Raw genomic sequence first — 20334 nt, forward strand, 5'->3', positions numbered from 1 at the left:
ATGGGAATGCCCATATATGGAGATCCCTGATGTCATCAATATTGGCCAGCAACTCTACATCTGACCTCAAACCTCAAACCCTTAGATCTCCATAAATGGAGCTGACCTGTTCTGACATTCCATATTGTATGTTGATCTGACCTCATTAATCCCTGTATACTCAAGACACGCTCCATATATGGCCAGTACAGAATTAATTCCATATGTTGATCTGACTCCCCATGCCCAGCAGTCTACTGTCACCCAGGCCGATGCTTGCACGTGACCTCGCCATTTTCTCGCCCTCAGGTCTACAGTGTCAGGGTTGAGGGTTCTACTATTGTCAATGGCTACTGGACATGCTCTGTTACACTAAATGGAACTTAAAGCTAGGTCAGATAGCTACTTGATTTGCCATTATTCCAATCTTTTCATATTCCAAAATATTTGCAATGATTTACCTGTCCGTTTATGAAGAAAGCCATAGGCAATACAATGCAGATGCGGTGGAACTAAATACAACTTTACCTTAAGCAAACATGTTAAATGATTATATCAACTATTCAACTCTACATGAATGAATGACTTGCTGGTATGAGGATAACATTGAGCATTGAGCTTGGTTTCCCTCATCCAGGTGTGCTAAATAATAGCTAGGTAGTTCTATTGTAGGGCTGCATTTCTCTCTGTAGCCTACTATTGTTGAAGCTGCATATATACTTTCACAATTTCTCATTTGTGACATTTAATATATTTTAGGGACTTATACTCAAGTGAATTTGTTATAATTTCCACACCCTTGCATACGTGAAGTCAAAATAAAACTAATCTTTTTGATACTGTAGATTTCATTTAGGACTGCTTTATTTCCTCCCATTTGAAACTCCATGTGTATTCAAGCTACAGTTGGAATTGCTGGATTCAGCAGAACCACACCTTCCATACAAGCCCTCATATGTGTTGCTATGGCAATCCATGTCAGAGTCACTACAAAGTAAAGAAGACACTCTACATAGATTTACATTTCCGCCTATTGTGTTCAAATGTCTATATCTCATATTTACATTCACATATTGTCATTATTAAATTTCACCACTTTTGCAGTAAAATATTTTTATACAAGAATCCATTTCATGTATGGGAGGCATTAGAGATGAGGAAAAACTATGTTGTGTTTGGTCCTAAGCCCGGTAGGGGTATCTCAAAAACTTTTGACTGTGACTGTTCGTCACAGGACAAGAAGTCACACTGGCTGATGGCTTCATGATGAACTAATTAAATTACAGAGATGCAAGGTAAATGCATAATTAAACACTAGTATTATACTAATGCTAAAGTTTGCCCATTATGCAACTAAATAGAATAACATTTGATATACAGTATTTTGTTGGCTAATATTAGGTCTACTATACATTTAAGAGGTTATTTCAATCAGTGATCGCTCACGTGCACGTACACGCGACATAGCCCCACTAGTTAAAAAATCCACAGCACATTGAAGTGATCTGGGACCCTCTATGGCGCTGACGGGCACAGAGCACTCACAGCACATGGATGTGTGGAGGTGGTGGAGACTCGAGAGAGAACCGTAACACCTATATATTTGTAAAGAGACTGGCGGGCAGTGGTAGCAACCTAGGGCCTAGATCACAGGCATAATTTGCATATAGGGTTGATGGTTTATGTAAACCCACAGGCCGCCTGCTAGGGGGCCCCTGGCCATCAGGGGCCCCCTAGCAGGCGGCCTGTGGCCAGGCGTCGCTTCCTCCTCCTGTCAGTGACGTGGCCTCCTCCAGTCACTGACTGGGGGACTGGGGGGCAAAACTTCATATTTACCCTGCTCTGTAACCAACAAAAGTGTGTTCTTACATCCTCCACTTCAGCACTCGGTGAGTAATTGCTGATATAAAAGTTTTCTTTCACATTCTGCACTGCAGCACAGGTGATGCTGCTGATGAATGAGCTTGTAGATAAATATTTGACCAAAGTAACGTATAGAACCGTGCCAGAACAGTGCCAAATGGTCCAAATTACCCGCTCGCTTCTCTAGCGTGCATGTACGAACCCCGCACATGCACGCATGGGGGCCCCTTTCATCAGAAAACCCACGGCTGATAAAGCATATTTTCAGCACTGGCCTAGGAGGTTATTACGGACAGGAATGCAAGAACAGCTGCTCTAATGGTGTGCCCATTTATGTTCCCACACTATAATGAGGTATTATAGAGTTAGTTCTGTTAAAGGCTACTCTGAAAAAGAGTCTTCCACTCTGTCACCATCAAAAATGGAAAAATTAACCTAACTATACTTAAATAATGAAACATTGCTTGCTTGTGGACGTGAATGACTACACAGTCACTCACACCACAGTAAATACAGGTAAATAACATACTCATGTTGCAGCACTTTTCACCCCCACCTGCACCAGCTGTTGCAGACCTTGGCATACAGATGTGTGAAGAATAAGTCACAGGCCAAACTGTGATAAGCTGCTTAAGCCATAATTGAGGGGCCCTGACAAGGGCTCCTGGGGCCCTTCAGTACCTGCACACCTGTGTACACACACGCACACGCACACAGCGAGAGAGAGTTTTCAGCCTCTTCTTAAATGCCAATAGCAACATGCATGTGGCACTTAACAGTTAGCCTGGCTAATATAAAGCCAGACTCAAATCACGGATTCGGTCTGGCTTTAGCCAGGCTACTTAACAGCTTGTACAGCACAATCATTTAATGTGGTTTAAAAGAGGCTGAAGAGAGGACTGACTTTTCTCTGATCTAAAAATGTGTCCTATAGCACCGACTACTGGGTAAACTTGGCAACAACTTGGTACCAGAACTCTCTCAAGACTTGGGCCTACAGTAATTCAGTTTGTTTAAATTTTCAAATCAAATAAACAAACCACACAGATGCACAAAAAAATGTTAAAAGATAAAATGGATCATCATGTTAATTTATCCATTTATAACTTTGAGAGAATACAAATGTAACCAAATTGACCCCTACATAGACACACATGATTTTGACTGTGTAGGCCCTACATGTATTGTACAACATGATTTACCTTTAGTGACAGTCAGACGTGATGACAGTCAGTCCAAGCAGCTGACTCCTCTGCATGGGCAGATACTCTTCCTCTGTCCTCTTCCTGTGCAGGACAGAAGGCATTGTTTAGAACGTTTGGGTTAACCACTCAACCCATTAAGACCTGAGGCCAATTCTAGTATCTACAAATGCCTTCAGTTTACATACATACAGTTGCTACTGTATATCAGTGGTGTCAAGGACCCCTCAAATTATATGTATTTGACCGTCGACCCGCCGGAACAAATTTCACGATGTTTCCACACAGAGAAGAAAAGGTAACAAAATGAGACATGCTGGAAAACAATATTATGTAATCCAGATGGATCTGTCTAATGAGGGGTGCACATGTTAAACAAAAAACTTGTGTTTACATGCACTCAAAACCAGCACACGGGTTGATTTTAGTATAGATGGAATTTCATGGATGATCTTTTTTTTACATTTGAAGTTGAAATCTGGAGCTTATTTTAACAAATGAAATGTTATTTCAACCAATCTGCAGTGGTTGGAGTTGGTCTCTTCTCCAAACTCTTGTCGTGCGGGACTAGCCTCGCGTTGCAATACTAATATCACTGTGTGGAGTGTGGCTATTAGTCTCGTCCGCAATGTCCCGCTCCATATTTGCATACTGGGCCCTGGTTGGTTATAGCCTGGTTCCAGACAAATTAATCTGGTTGGCTCGTCACCACTTCGGCCGTCAAGTCCTCCCACAATTGAGAGGGGCCAGCCTTGTCGTAATCTGCCTGGTGCAATATGCATTGCAAAGGCAGATGAAGGCTGGCTACGCGAGGCTAGCGTAGGACAGCTACCGGTTGACAACTAGTACTGCCTGAATCTCACTGCGCAATATACTGTGTCTCCCCTGACCCAAGTGGGGATGCCTTATTCCAGTGGCTTTTAACCTTCTCTGGATCAGGGCCCACTTGACAATCCCAGAGGTGTTTGGCCCACCCATCTGACCCTAAGTGGTCAGATGGGTGTGTTGATTTTAACTAGACCGGTGCCCGGCTGTAGAGCACAGAGTCAGTAACAATGGAAGTTGGAGATCCATGCCCCACCTGTCTATGCAATACCCGTTGCACCCGTGTCAGAGTACCCGTCTGTCTGTGTCCCTTTTATGCCCATATATGGACATTTTTGTATTTGTCTCTCTGTGTCCTTTATTCCTATACATATGGAGTTCTGTGTCAGACATGCCCAAATATGGAGTGTTGTGATGTCAGAACCAGCCAGCTCCATATATGGAGATTGGGCAGGGGCCCTGTCCAGAGCCCGGGCAGAGGCCTTTTGTGGCTGTTCTGGACAACCGTGGGTCCGACGGACTCAACATCAGGCACTGCATTTCCTGTGGGGGTGTGGAACGTGTGTGTCGAGGGATTCACGTTTCATAACGGCTGTTGGTAGGGCGTTCCACATTTTAGTGGCATAGGAGCTAAATTAATTTAACCCCCTGTGGTGACTCTGCACCGCACAGCTCTCTATCCTCAGGGAATTGTGGTTCCAGGCTATCCAGTACAGGGGTTAAGGGGTTAAGAAGAAACAACGATTTAATTGCAGGAGACTTCAAGTCCTTTTATAGATGCAACATCAACACACTCTATGGATTATTATGGAACCAGTCTGGCTTAAACAAAGCAGGAAGGAATGCAAAGTATTTACAAATATTTAACCTCAGTCTCAAACAAATGTTCCCATTTTTCCTCAGCTACTGTAGCCTTTTTTCCCCCCATTTTTTGTGTTGATTTCTTCATTTAGACAACAGCACTTTCCACTGTTCATTTTAAAGTCCTCTGGGATATCTGTATATTTTGTTCATTGCAAACAATGTATTATGTTGCTTAACTTATAGACAATATAACCTCAAACCTACAGTGTAAATCATAATAAAACACTGGACTAAATATTTGTTTGTTACCACTTTAGAATAACTATACATTATACATAGTTAGATCATTCACAAACTGTCAGTTAATGATTTATTTAATGTTTTTTGATAGTAGGTTAACAACTTTACAACTTTCAGTACAAGTAAACCCTTCCTTCTGTCAATTCCTCTACTATTCTCATTAGTAGACACTGGAAAAGGCAACACCAGGTCCTCTGTAGATATTGTAGGCTATTTTTGAAACATAACATCTAACTATAAATGCACCAAGTCTCTGTCTGTATGTCTGTCTGTCTGTGTGTAATCCACTTAACTCGAGAACCGTTCGCCCCACGGACTTCAAATTCGACACCACCGCAGGGGGTGCAGTGGCTGGTGTCGAGTCGGTCAGACCCTCGGTTGTCCAGAAACGCCCCAAAAAGGCCTCTGCCCAAGCTCTGGACAGGGCCCTTGGCCAGGGTCCATATGGAGCTGGCCTATTCTGACAAGTCTGCATATACTCCATAATTGGGCATGCCTGACAAAGAACTTACCATACCATAAAAGGGACACAATATCTGGATGGGGCATGGATTTCCAACTTGCATCGTCCCAACGGGCACCACTGTAGAGGCCCCACGGACACTGCTCTAGTTTTGAATAGTCTAACAACATAAATCTTCTCTTATGGGGGTCCCTGACATAAAGAACATAATAATAATAATAAAACTTTATTTGTATAGCACCTTTCATGACATGAAATGCAGCTCAAAGTGCTTTACAGAGCAATGGAGAAAAAGAAAAAAAAAGAAAAGAAAGGCATAAACATTAAAAAAAACAAGAGCAGTAATGCAATACAGTGAGGACATGAATAACAAAAAAATTAAAAGATCAATTAAAAGCAAGAGTGTAGAAGTAAGTCTTGAGCTGCGCTTTAAAAATGTCTACAGAGACTGCCTGTCGAAGGTACAGTGGGAGTTTGTTCCACGCCGTCGGCCCGTAGAAGCAAAACAAAACGCTGCTTCCCCGTATTTTTTAGTTGACATTTCTTTAGGCAAAGCGAGCAGGCCCGCAGTGGAAGACCTTAGGGGGCGGTTTGGGACATATTTAGGCAGGCAGTCATGTAAGTAGGAAGGTGCGAGACCATTGAGAGCTTTATAAACAAGTAAAATAATTTTAAAATCAATCCTAAAAACAACCGGAAGCCAGTGCAGTGAAGCCAAAACTGGAGTAATATGTTCTCTCATCTTAGTTCTAGTTAAAACTCTGGCTGCTGCATTTTGGACAAGTTGTAATCTGTCAGTTGTTTTCTTAGGCAGTCCAGAAAAAAGTGCATTGCAGTAATCAAGCCGAGAAAAAACAAAGGCGTGGATTAGCGTTTTTGCATCGTCCAATGACATGCAGCCATTATCCCCAATGGAAGTTACAAGGAGTTGCATTGGTGCAGTCGACATAAAAACTGTTTTGTTGCAAGGAGTTGCGACTAGGTTTCGGCTAAAGTTAGAAAATAAAAAATAATTTAAAAAAAACTAAATTAAATGTACCTTGTTCTCTGAGGACCATGATTCTCCTAATCACAACTGATTCTTAGCATTAAAGGTGACACTTGTATAAATTGTTGTAAAGGTGCTTTATAAATAACGGTTGACCACGTTTTATTTGATAGATGTAAATGTAAATGTGAGTGTCACAGTGTCACTAATGTCATTAAAAGACTTGCTTCAAACCTCCCAAAACAAACTAATTCAACTACTTCTCGGTCTGGGGCCTTCTTCCAACCCATTTTGCTATCCTAGGTTGGCTCCGGGTAGAAGACAGAGTTAAGCAATTGAAAATGGGATTGACAAAGTAATATGTGCACACACACACACACACACACACACACACACACACACACACACACACACACACACACACACACACACACACACACACACACACACACACACACACACACACACACACACACACACACACACACAGGCCCTGTCACAAATATACTCAATAACTCATTTCAAGGTTTATACAATATCCTCATCCAGTCAAGATCTTTTTGACATGAACATTTCTCTCCTCAAAGCCAGACATTGAGTGCTGATAAGTACTCCCAGTAGTATTAGGAAACCCAAGTGCCTGCGACTAAATGGAGCGTATAGTGACCAGAGATGGAGCAGCAGTGCTGAGGTCCTCTGTTTGTGTCTGTATGTGTCATCACCACTGGCCAAAGATCACGTTTTGGAATGAACACTTTACTCAGTTGACCGGAGTCCCCCAGGGCTCTGCACTAGGCCCCCTACTGTTTTCACTCTACACCAGTGGTTCATTTCAACGACCCCCAGTCTGATATGCATTATCAAACCCCAACCCAATCTGATTAATTTATATATATCTGATATTTCAATCTCTGGGACCCAAAACTACACTGTAAAATCAGTTCATTCAACTAGTGTACAGTTCAATAAAAGGAGAGATCACACCAATATGGAGTAAGTGAATGTTTATTGCAAAAGATTGTTTTGGCGATTAGACTCCATGAGTATTTAGCAGGCATAAATATGAATAGGGGAGAGAACCCCCCATGGAGTCTAGACGCTGATGGTGCCTGGTAGAGCAGATGCATGGCCCTCTTTCCTTTCAGCTCCAGAAATTTAGCAAGGTGGAGCTGGGGATGGAGGTGGGTTGGTCGCTGGCTGAAAAGAGAATGACAGCTTAGAGACAGAGGCATTTTAAAGAATGGAGCCTAATCGCTGATTGGCTGCTGCAAAGTGCTCGCGCTTGGATTTGTGAATGAACAGGCTTTGACAAAGTGGGAACGGAAATGACGTTGTAGACTATTAAATAAATGTATTAACCACATGAACCCTAGCATCTCTACTCTGGGCATGTTATAATGGGCGAATATTCTGTGAACATAGCTGATCAACAAGCTCACAACGTGTTGAAACACATGTTATGAGCTTGGTGTACTCGGCGCCAATACATTTGAGCTCACATACATCAGCCAATGAAGCTCTCAACTCCACCCAAACAGGCAACCACACAGGACAACCAGCAGGGATGTCACAAACACAAAACGTTTCCCAGTGGTAAGTGAAGTGATTTTTGAATGCTTGTGTGACACATGAGGGGGGCTTAGTCAATAAACGTATGCTGGTGGGATTCTCTTCTTTACTGTATATCCAATAGATATAAAATACAATCTAATCCTGTGGGGCTTGAGATCTGCGGCTCCCACGTGGACGGTTTTCAAGCCTTATCCGAGCTCTGTGGAGTTCCATTATTAATGAAGAAGCAAAGTTCAAGATTTCAACAAAATATACAACATGTTATGCGGGAAAACATTTGGGGAGGTACTTCTTTACACACACACACACACACACACACACACACACACACACACACACACACACACACACACACACACACACACACACACACACACACACACACACACACACACACACGTCATGTATTTTTGTAAGTTTGGGATCCCCAATTCTAGACAGCTGACCCCTTCAGAGCAACGCCATAATAACAAACAACCCAGACATTCCCGGTGGTCAACGGAGCCGTTTACTCTTTGTTGCTTCTTTGCCTTTGACCTGCTATCACTGATCCACATGACATCGTTAGTCAATGATTTATGTGTCTCTAAAGTTCTAAACACAATCTCTGTGGAGTTAAAAAAGCAAAAAAAAAAAAAAGAAAGCTTTAATGTCAACATAGTTCATAAAGTGACACAACCCATTAAAACCAGGAAAGCAATGGCAATTCAAAAATAGCAGCTATATAAGCTGGGTTCATGTGTTTGGTCCGACGGAGCATTGGTCCGAACGACAACCTACCTCAAACCCTCACCCTAACCCTAACCTCCCTCGGGCTTCACCTCTTAATGAATACTGATCCATTAGGAACTATAGCCTGACATTAAATATTTATTTAACTTCATAAAGAGTGCCTTGGACCCTTTGTTTTTGTTTGGATGTTTCTTTCCTCCCCTTTTGGAGCCAAAGAGCTCCTTCTAACTATTTAAACATCTTGAGTGCTGCCTGCAGCCTTCCTTCGAATTGTGTGCCTCATCATTGTTTCTCTCTGTCAGCTCTTATCTGGAGATAGCGAGAAGAAGACCATCTATCTTTGAGATAATTATGTAGTGAGTGAGAGCACATCTATCATGGGCCACTGCTGCATTGTCACGACCATCTGCACTTCCAAAGAGTCCGCCGTAACCACTTGAACCTTATTCTGGGGCGAACATTCAGCAAATAATAGTCAACTTACAAGCTCACAACATGACGCTGTCTGTAACTTTGAGAGTGTACAAATGGAAACAAATGGACTCTGAGAGTGTACAGATACAATTGGTTCTATATAGCTTTTAGCGAAGGTTCAATAAGGAAGATCTTAACGCTTTCATTCGGCCTTCTATACTCTGACAGCACTTTAACCCTTGGACTGCCACCCCAATAGCAGCTTTTCAGTGCCTTCTGCCAGCTCTATTCATAGTTTTAATTCATAATTTTAATGCCAATAGAAAAATCTGTGATATACACACTATATCTAATTTTCACGGGGCAAGCCGAATAGAGCGAATCTGGCGGCGTCATTTCTGGTTAAACGGAACATCAACATCCGCTATCTTTCTGCACTGTGTTACACAGTCATCTGTCCCCGATGCTATGCGATCATCGTTTATTTTTATATCTAAGTCAAATTAAGCTCTAATCAAGCCCCGAATGTTACGCAGCTATGCACATGAAGACCGCACGCGTGCGTGCGCGACCGTGCACGTGAGGATTTCGGCCGGTTTTAGGTAGAGGACATCGGCTGTTAGCCAAGCCAAGAAACACTTTCCTATGTGGGCTCACTTCCTTCCTGGACTACAATTCCCATAATGCTTTGGTGCACTGCTCCTCCTTGTGGATAGAGCGTCGCAGTCCCGCCCCCTACCAGGGCCCAGGAAATGATTCTCCGTTCATTTTCCTCATAGACATTTCAAAAAGTATTTATTTAAATAAATAATAAATAATAATATAATAATAACGTTTACGCCGCGGACAAAGCCAACTCGAGTCGTGACAACTCATGACAACAAACACAATTTTTTGGGCCGAAGAAATAATTAGAAAGAAGAAAAAAACGGCAGGTTACAACACTTTTTTTGTTGTTTTTCTTCTTTGTAATTATTTGTTTGGTCCAAAATATTGTGTTTGTTGTCATGAGTTGTCACGACTCGAGTTGGCTTTGTCCGCGGCGTAACCGTCTTTAAATAAATACTTTTTGAAATGTCTATGGGAAAAATGCATTGGGAATCATTTCCTGGGCCTGGCATCGTCTTGAAAGGGGGCGGGACTGCGACGCTCTATAGGGGGAGGGCTGTCTTACTGAGACAACATATTGGTAAAACAGCGGGTTGCTTTTGAGACTTGATTTTCTTGTTAGTAACATGTGACATATGAAACTAGGGTGTTTGCATGATTCTGAATCCATTCCATTCCAAGCATTAGTTTTGCACAAAAAACACTCCTTGGGAGGAAAACGGCCACACAAACGTGATGAGGTCAGCACATTTGGTCAAGTGGATATGGCCTAATTTAGCCCAAGGAGTGTTTTTTGTGCAAAACTAATGCTTGGAATGGATTCAGAATCATGCAATCACCCTAGTTTCATATGTCACATGCTACTTAAAGAATGATGAAATTTGGACTTTTTTGCCTTATATAGGATGTTATGGGCATATTATGCATATTATGCTAATAACTCAATTTCCCACGGGAGTTGAATTTCAAACTTTTAGTACATGTTATTAGACACCTTTAGAAACACATTGGTGAAGAAATTTCTTGGTAACGATTTAGTTCCCAGATTTGTCAAATACCTGATAAAATGCCCTTACTATAAATATTTTGAACTGAAGTCTTGGTGTGTGCGACCCACTACCGTTATTTATTACTCACAATTAGTCATTCAACTGGGTCATCCCCTGGAACGGCCTTAAGGAGTCCGTAAATAACTTTATGGTGAGCTTTGCCCATCTGTCATGATTCTCATGAATGTCCTTTTTAATTATTTCATTGTGAGTAATATAGTTATTATAAATGTTTGCCTACAGTAGATGACAGAATGGGAAATGACTAACTTTTCTTTTCTTTTTTTAAAAACTATGGTATTATTCCAAAAGTATATTTTATAAATGATTTCCTGTAAGTGCCTGATGGGTGAGGTTGGTTACAATAAGTGCAATTAGGCAGCACTATGTAAACCATCGTGCACCATTAAATGCTCAGTGGTAATCAGGAGAGAGAAAGCATACAGAATCAGAATCAGCTTTATTGTCACATCACAGGTTTACAAGATCAAAAAGTGAAGATAAAAGTGAGAGCAGAAAAGTGAAGACAGAAAAGTGAGGATGCAAATTGTGATTGGCCAGAATGAGATGATGTATGATGATTTCTTTTACAATATAAATTGGAGTCCCTTGAAATAGAAATGCCATTAAATGGGGGTCCGTAGCCCAAACTGGGGGTCCTTGAAATTAAAATGGTTGAAAATCACTGCTAGAGCCGTAGAAATATTTTCAAAAGCGGGTCTGCGGTCTAATAATTTGGGGGGTCGTTGACATGAAAACGTTTGAGAACCACTGGTAAAGGGCATGGGTCAAATGCCTTGGGTCGTGTTCAACTCTAATTTATCTCACTCTACCCTCACCGCTGTCCAGCTTGTCTGAGCTGTTGCTATGCGTCTTCGCATGCAGACAAAGGCAATTATACAAAATACATAATCTTTGTTGCACTTTAGACCAGGTCAGACTGGTCAATGGCTGAACTTTTATCATGTCACACCTCACAAAAAGGTTATTTATAACCGCGCAGTGTTTTCTGTTGCAGCACACTCACAGTCGGCAGCACACAAGTGAAGTATGACGTCTCCTGCAAAGGCAGCAGCCCCACTCCTCTTAGCAACATGCACATGGTTTCTGTGTGCCACTGCAGACCTGGATGGTAAGTATAGTCGACAATATTTAATGTTTTTCTGTGGTTTTCTTTCTAACCATGAATATTTGAGCTTTCACATGTTTAAAGATGGAGTGCCGTGATTTTTTTACTTTTTTGTATGTGTCTATGGAGTTAACTGACTGACAGTCTGTTAACAACTGCAGTCTCGCGATGACAGGCGAGCCAATAGACATTCTCGCAATGACAACTTGTTTAGCATTTTAATGTGGACATGCTCATGTAGACAAGAATGTTTTTGAAAGGGGAAGAGGAAAAACTACTAAAACAATACCCGTGTAGGTGTGGACATATAGCCTAAATCTGTCTCAATGTGCTATACTAGCTCCAGTAGTCCACACAGAACTGGGGAGTGTGAGAGGCAAGTATGGGGGCGTAAAGGGGAAGGATACAGGAGTCCATACCTACCTGGGAGTGCCCTTTGCCAAGCCACCTGTTGGGTCGCTGAGACTGACCCCACCCCAGCCTGCAGAAAGATGGGAAGGAGTGAGGGATGCTACCCAACAACCATTCATGTAAGTCAATAATGCAGTCCAGTAGGTGTTTATTGAGTTTTATTCCATATATTAACTGGATTTATTCCTTATTTTATTTTCACAGCTGTGTCCAAAATATACAGTTTCATCTGCATATGATAAATATACTATTCACAAAGACAGCACATGCCCCTGCCATCTCAGAAGACTGTCTTTACCTCAACATTTACACACGAGCAACAGCTGCTCAAGATGTCAAACTCCCAGTAAGATCCTGGGTTTTACCTCATAGAATTGGCGACTGCACATAATTAGTCAAATTAAAAAGATACAAAAATAATCAACGTTCCACTTCCTAGGTCATGGTCTGGATCCATGGAGGAGGGCTAATAGGTGGCGCAGCCTCATTGTACGATGGTTCTGCCCTGGCTGCTTACCAGGATGTAGTTGTGGTTCTGGTCCAGTATCGCTTAGGAGCACTGGGATTTCTCAGGTGAGGATGGTGTGGATATGATGACACCCTGTGGAAAGTTATGCCTTAATTGGTCTGATTTGTTTTAGCGATATCTGATTGTGTGCTCTTTTCAGTACTGGAGATGAACAGATGTCAGGAAACTTTGGTTTACTGGACCAGGTGGCAGCTCTGCGATGGGTCCAGGAGCACATTCATAACTTTGGAGGAGATCCAGGTTCAGTCACCATATTTGGGGAGTCCGCTGGTGGATGGAGCGTGTCCCTCCTGGTACAGCACAATCCACATACAAATATTCTCTGAAACGCAATGACAAATGGCAAAGAATGAATACACAGAGGAATAGTTTTTAATTAGTTTGAAAGCATTTATTCCATGTTTTGTGTTGCTTGAATTACCAGGCTCTGTCTCCATTGTCTGATGGCCTGTTTCACAGGGCAATCGCTGAGAGTGGCACTGCTGCGTTAGATAGGTTTTTATTTCCACAAGATCCTTTGCCCATCGCCCAGGTAAGTTTTGCAGTTTACTTTACTTAATTTTTACATCATGCTTCTGCAGTAGTCTAGCCGTCTATAACTCTTTGTCTGTCCGTAGCTAATCTTGTAAACTGGTCAAACAGTGCACACTGTCATTAGGCATCAGAAGTACCTCCTCATTGTTTTCACATGTTTTATAGGCCTACTATTTGAAATATTACCTTCAATCTTATAATGACGCCCTGATTGGGCTGAAACGTAATACCCTGTAAATGACTAATGCCACATGCATAAATGTCTTGGAGGACCCTGATGTAAACGAGTATTAGTGCTTTTTCTCGTTTTATCCTCGTAGCAGATGTTTCTACGAATAAAATATTCAATCAATCAATTAGGCTCACCACATGAAGTCAGAGATCCCCACTGGAGACACATCATTCCCACATGGATTCGGTTTACATTTGTAAAATAAATAAATACACAATATGTAGTAAATTATGCCAACAATATTTATATGGTTTTCTTCTTTACAAATTATGTTTCTCTGCCAGCTATTAGCCAATGTATCAGGCTGTGACATCACAAGCACAACAATGATTGCTGACTGCCTGAGATCCATGGACATTGATGCAATGCTGACTATTGAAAAGGTTAGACATGTACAGTACAAGTCAACAAGTGGTGTATTAGATATCATCTGCTGATATAACACGTTGATCAAACAGTATATAACTTCCAATTTATAATCTTTGATTTGATCTTTATAGTGAAATGTTTGACAATCTCATTTCAATACATTTCTTAAATCTGTTACACATTGGTATGCTTTTCTCTCAAGGACAACATGCTAAGATACCCTGTTAATGTTGATGGACACTTCCTGACCAAACCTGTGGATGAACTGTACAAAAACCACAAACTTCTTAAAATACCTTTCATAACAGGCATTAATAATCATGAAGGGGGCTGGCTACTCCCTACGGTAAGTACATGTGGTCTTTGATACTGTTGCATTTGAATTTAATTACCGTACTTACACTCAAATTCTCAATTACTTATTAATTGCTCAAGTCTTTATAAAACATTGTTTTGCTCATGTTGTTATTTTACAAAACAAACAAAAATAAAACCCTGCTTGCCCTTTTAGTTCTTTGCTCCTCCAAACTGGACAGAGGGAATGGACCGGGACCTTGCCATGAGTGTTCTAGCCATGCTCTATCCCAATGTACATGTAAGAGAAACACTGCCTAACATTCATTTCATGGCCATATTTTTTGTTTTCTGTCAATGTAACCTTTTCTGTCTTCGTCAAGCTGAAAAAGCTTGTGGCAGATGAATATCTTGGAACCTGTGGAGATCGACTGAAAATTAGAGATGGATTTACAGAGTTGCTTGGGGATATTCTGTTTGCCATTCCAGCCATTAAGACTTCAAATTCCCACAGAGGTAAAAATAATGAAATCTTAAGAATCATTCTTCTTAACCCGGTTTGCCTCGTACATTAAACACACACACCTAATTTTTGTCTACGACCAGATGCAGGTGCCCCTGTATACCTGTACGAGTATCAGCATCCCCCCAAATACATGCAGGAGAGAAGACCAAGCTTTGTTGGATCAGACCATTGTGATGAAATCATCATTGTATTCGGATACTGCTTCATGACTTCCTATGCCGAATTTGGGAGTAAGTGCAATATTATATCTCTGCTGTCGGGAAGAAACCACTTAACTCCAAAATGTACATTTTTCAGGAAATTAAAAATATACATTTTTCAGGAAATTAAGAAAACCTTCTATTTTGAAAACAAAGCAATACTGCCTCATCAAAGTTGGTGTTGTGACTTTATATATTGTCAATTACTTGCATGAGAGGGGGAGTTAGTTGCTTTAGCTGACAGTTTGAGGGTCCAATGGAGTTAAGAGGTTTTGTCCCAACCGTTTTTTACTACTTTGCATTGGTTCAATATTTTCGAAACAACACACAGACGTATTCAATAGCACTGATTTATGCCAAAAAAAATCAAAACCTCAAAAATTGATTTAAGAGCTTTCCTCCTGACAGCAACGATATAATATATATTATATTAATTATAAAACATAATAAAGATTATAATTTTTTTGTCTCGCTTTCCAATACCTTTTGAAAGTGTACAACAGAAGTTTCACTAAACCATTTTTCTTAATCACTCTACAGTATCATGTACAGAAGAAGAGGAACAGCTTAGCAAAACCATGATGAGCTATTGGGGCAACTTTGCTCGGACGGGGTAGGATTATACTCGCAATACACAGTATCTTATATATAATTAGATAAGTCCAAGTCTCTATCAACATACTCTCATTAATGTTTGTCCTTAAAATCAACTAACAACTGTGTATAGGTCACCTAATGGAGCAGGCCTGGTACATTGGCACCAGTACGGTGGTCTGCTCAGCACCTGAAGAAGGACCGCTACACCTTCCTAACTCAAACCGTTCCTGAGAAGATTCACCAGAGTCAAGAGAATGTAGAGCACAGTGAACTGTAGTATGGATACTTGGACAACTCTCTCTCTACTACTACTCACCTATAGAACGATTTACAATCAACCACAACTACAAGAAAAAGCTGCAAGACAAAGTCCCAGTAAATGAATCTTATTAAGAAATATGGAATACAAGAACATAAAGAATAAAAAGCCCTGCATTTGTTTGTTTGTTAAAACGTTGAATATCTATATTCTTATAGTAATCATTTTAGAGTGATTATGGGTCTCCCTATCTCTCCAGCTCTTTAATAAGCAGACAATACATTTTCATCCAATCAAGAAAGAATACAGTACCCCACAAAGATCACATCCAATTTAACTTGTTTATCCTCATATCCTATAAGTTCCTTCTCCTGAAAATATATTTTCTGTTTACTAAATAGCTTATTATATTACAGTGGAAACATTTGTAGAATCGGCCTTAGGTCTTATATGGGTTAAAGGGGATGGTGTGCAACTGATTGTGATGGCATGGGCTGATCTGTGCCAAAAATGCCAGGACCTATTTTTCATCCCAGTCCAACCTTATTGGTTCAGAGTAGGGATGCACGATTAATCGGTAGCATAATTGGAATCGGCCATAAAAATGCCATATCGGTATCGGAATGGTCTCAAAATAATACAGATTATTTAATCGGTTTTCACAAGCAAAAAAAAGAAATGATAAAAGAAATCTACATTTCATTTGTGTACTCATCTCATTCAGTAGGTCAATATCAAAAACAAAGCACACATTTTCAAATATTGCACATTTGAAGCTCAAAAGCAGGTTGACAGATTTAAATTTGAATTAATAATAATAAAAAAAACCACATAGCCTATCACAGGCTTGGTCACTCATCCATCCATCCATCCATCCATCTTCAACCGCTTATCCGTAGTCGGGTCGCGGTGGCAACAGCTCCACCAGAGTGCTCCAGACTTCCCTCTCCAGAGCAACATTAGTGACTTCCTCCTGGGGGATTCCGAGACGTTCCAAGGCCAGTGAGTCGATGTGTTTCCTCCAACTGTGCCTTGGTCTGCCCCGGGGTCTCGTCCAAGTGGAACGTGAGTCGAGGACCTCCCTATAGGGAGACGCCCGAGAGGCATCCTAACCAGATGCCCGAACCACCTAAACTGTCTCCTTTCCAGGCGAAGGAGCAGCGGTTCTACTCCGAGTCTCTCTCGTGTGACTGAACTCACTGGTATTTCTTTGCTCTGGTGTTTTATTATTTTATTTAACCTTTATTTAACCAGTAAAAACACATTGCGGCGTCTCTTTTACAAGAAGGAACTGGCCAAGGCAGAAATAAAATTACACTTCCATACTAAATTGTCAAAGTTACATTTTGGAACAGTAAATAAAACATCCATAATACACCTCAGAGTACCTAACACATCACCAAAGTCCTAATTTATTAGTAGCAGGGCAAAATACACAATATACAAAAACTGAACCGACATAATAAGTGATGTGTGCAGCTTATAATTGTGTTTTATGATTGCTAATTTCCCAATTATTTTCCAAATGTGCATTATTAACTTTTTGTGTCAGATAGATTATATCTGACAAAAAACGTAATAATGTTCTATCTGATAGAATTAACATGTCAATTTCCCCCTAAAGGCTCTACTTTTCTCATGTTTCCCGTTCCTGATCACTTCGGTGACTCGATCATGAGTCACGATGATGATGATGTAGGCCTACAACTGTGGTCTTCCAAGTTCCACAGAAGCCAAACCAAACTCTGCGTGTGTGATATTTGCTGCCTTTGACACTGGCGCGTGTGTGGGCTATGGCCTGGGGGCGTGACACTAGGCTACTTATCATCTGTGTGTCGTACGTGGATAAATCATGACACATTTACGCACTCCCTGAGAGCCTACGAAGTCCCGGAGCCCATGCGGGTTTCCTTTCCAATAGCTACACATGGCACTAAATTACTCTTCAGATCCCAACAAATGCAACGAGAGACGCACTCTTGAGACTGGCAGCCCCATGATGTCTGCGGTCATGTTCTCCACCGGGGCCGCGGGCAACATCATAGCTCTGGTCCTGCTGGATCTGCGGCGCCGGAGAAGAGGCTCGTCCTTGTTTCAAATCCTGCTCACGGCGCTGGTCGTGACGGATCTACTGGGGACTGTTTCGGTAAGCCCGATAGTGCTGGCTTCTTACGCCTGGAATAGGACGCTTGTGTCGATGAGTTCTGGCGATGAGGTGTGCAAATACTTTGGCTTCAGCATGGCCTTCTTCAGCCTCTCCACGCTGTCCGTTCTGTGCGCAATGGCGATAGAGCGCTGCGTCTCCATAGGTTCTCCCTACTTCTACGAGAGGCACTTCAACAAGCACTGTGGCCACATCGCTCTGGCACTCATTTATGTCGCCTGCTTCTTGTTCTGTGTGAGCCCCTTCGCGGGGTACGGGTCCTACGTGCAATATTGCCCCGGGACATGGTGCTTCCTCAACATGCACCCGCTGTCAGATCGCGCGGCTAAAGTGTACAATGGACTCTATGCGTCCTTCATGCTCATCATGATCTCTGTCACCGTGGGATGCAACGTGACCGTCATGTACTGCCTCGTGAAGATGCACCGGAGGCACAACGCGCAGCGCAACCGAGGTCCACAGCAGACGGGGATCCGCCGTAGGTCGCTATCGGAGGAAGTGGAGCATCTTTTGCTGATGAGTTTCATTACAGTGGTTTTCATCCTCTGCTCATCTCCCATAGTGGTAAGAGCTTTGTTTCGTTGATATTTAATTTCATCTGCGTTCTTTCTCATAACCATAAATCTGCAAATCTGAATTTAAGCGTTCCAGAGCTTTTCAAGGGCAATCACTGACTGACATCACTGACAACACAATTCACATTTAGGCTATGTATAAAAAGTTGCCTGCACATTTCATATAGGACTTGTCAATGTGGGACAAACAATGATAGATGAGTAAGTTTCAATTTCAGCATAACATATTTATATAGAGGCCTATTAAAATATTATAAGCAATGAAGCATCTCAAATCTTTGGAATGGTGTGTAGGGGACTAGGGTGTTTGAAAGTACTGTAGCCTTAGCCAATTCGAGTTTGGAATTATATTCATTATGCATGAATAAACCTTTTTCAGACTAGAGTTGGTCATACATGACCAATACATACAATAGTATGATACATACATACGTAATGTGCTTGTATACACTGCATATGGATGTATGGCATTCATTTGCCCTTACTGTGTCTTGTCTGTCTGTCTCCATGCTTATTGAACCAACCCCATAGCTCAGAGTCTACATAAACCTTGGCAGGATGGAAGAGTACCACGCAGGCGATCTACCCGCTCTTCGCCTGCTGTCCTTGAACTCCATCATCAATCCCTGGGTTTTCATCATCCTCAGGCCTTCTGTTCAAAGGTTCATCTGGAGGAAGCTGCCCTGCAGGCCACACAAGTCCAAGCTTTCCCCAGGGATGGCTCTCACTGTTCAGCCAACAGCGGCCACTAAGGGCCCGCCGGGGCCTCTCCTAAATCAGGCAGGGGATAGGTGATGACACGTGCATCATTCTGGCCTGTCGAGGACCTGTGTTTATCGCACCAAGTGGTGTAGAACACTGTTCCTGAACGTAGGGTCCGGGGACCACCAGGAGTCCAAGTGGACCATTACAGGTCTGTAACTCTGAGAGGGTACAAATGGTCCATTTGGTTCCATTTGTATACCCTCTCAGAGTTAAAGTAACACTGAGGATTGTACCGTGTGGATTGGGTTCCCCAATGTGGATTGGGATCCCCTGAGACCGTGGGGGTCCATATGGCATAATGCATGTCAAACTGGGGGTCCTTGAAATTAAAAAGGTAGTGTGTAAGGGAAGGAGATACTTCGTCCCAGTGTCAAGGTGTCCATGACATGTTCAAGTCACGTTGGCATTTTGCTCCATTAGAGCTTGATGAGATGCTTATTTAATTTATTGTTTTATTCATGGTGCTAATTCCTGCTGTTGGTTGTTTTTACCCCGTAAAGCAACATGTAAACCTTTGTTGAAAAAAAGTAAAAAGCCTTTAATAAAGTGGTTATTCACCCACCACGGCCTGCCCAGTATATTTAAATGAATTCACCCACCACGGCCTGCCCAGTATAAATGAATTCACCCACCACGGCCTGCCCAGTATATTTATAAATGAATTCACCCACCACGGCCTGCCCAGTATATTTAAATGAATTCACCCACCACGGCCTGCCCAGTATATTTAAATGAATTCACCCACCACGGCCTGCCCAGTATATTTATAAATGAATTCACCCACCACGGCCTGCCCAGTATATTTATAAATGAATTCACCCACCACGGCCTGCCCAGTATATTTAAATGAATTCACCCACCACGGCCTGCCCAGTATATTTAAATGAATTCACCCACCACGGCCTGCCCAGTATATTTATAAATGAATTCACCCACCACGGCCTGCCCAG

General features: G+C 41.9%; 2 protein-coding genes across 3 annotated transcripts; both read left to right on the forward strand.

Annotated features, from left to right (window-relative positions):
• Window positions 1-11804: 11804 nt before the first annotated feature.
• LOC306940881 (fatty acyl-CoA hydrolase precursor, medium chain-like) lies at window positions 11805-15911 on the forward strand. 2 transcript variants are annotated; one of them, XM_079526129.1, is made up of 13 exons: window positions 11805-11932; window positions 12270-12459; window positions 12545-12686; window positions 12780-12913; window positions 13009-13162; window positions 13294-13401; window positions 13920-14018; window positions 14207-14350; window positions 14516-14599; window positions 14682-14814; window positions 14905-15054; window positions 15565-15637; window positions 15752-15911. In XM_079526129.1, the coding sequence occupies exons 1-13, from the start codon at window positions 11851-11853 to the stop codon at window positions 15810-15812; spliced, it is 1554 nt and encodes a 517-aa protein (XP_079382255.1). In that variant the 5' UTR covers window positions 11805-11850; the 3' UTR covers window positions 15813-15911. The 2 variants fall into 2 exon arrangements, with proteins under 2 accessions (XP_079382255.1, XP_079382256.1); XM_079526130.1 differs by having other exon boundaries at window positions 14516-14593.
• A 1876-nt stretch (window positions 15912-17787) lies between these two features.
• ptger2b (prostaglandin E receptor 2b (subtype EP2)) lies at window positions 17788-19780 on the forward strand. The gene is made up of 2 exons (XM_079526554.1): window positions 17788-18608; window positions 19151-19780. Exons 1-2 carry the CDS (start codon window positions 17808-17810, stop codon window positions 19412-19414), a joined length of 1065 nt encoding a protein of 354 aa, XP_079382680.1. The 5' UTR covers window positions 17788-17807; the 3' UTR covers window positions 19415-19780.
• Window positions 19781-20334: the final 554 nt, after the last annotated feature.

This window comes from Electrona antarctica, assembly GCF_951216825.1.
Source record: "Electrona antarctica genome assembly, chromosome: 17".
Lineage (NCBI taxonomy): Eukaryota > Metazoa > Chordata > Actinopteri > Myctophiformes > Myctophidae > Electrona > Electrona antarctica.

Bases quoted from the DNA above. Each gene is read 5' to 3' on its own strand.
- LOC306940881 (XM_079526129.1), top strand. From the start codon at position 11,851: ATGACGTCTCCTGCAAAGGCAGCAGCCCCACTCCTCTTAGCAACATGC. The intron at 12,687-12,779 runs GTAAGATCCTGG...TCCACTTCCTAG, and splicing joins CTCAAGATGTCAAACTCCCA to GTCATGGTCTGGATCCATGG. The intron at 14,815-14,904 runs GTAAAAATAATG...GTCTACGACCAG, and splicing joins GACTTCAAATTCCCACAGAG to ATGCAGGTGCCCCTGTATAC.
- ptger2b (XM_079526554.1), top strand. From the start codon at position 17,808: ATGGCACTAAATTACTCTTCAGATCCCAACAAATGCAACGAGAGACGC. The intron at 18,609-19,150 runs GTAAGAGCTTTG...CCAACCCCATAG, and splicing joins TCTGCTCATCTCCCATAGTG to CTCAGAGTCTACATAAACCT.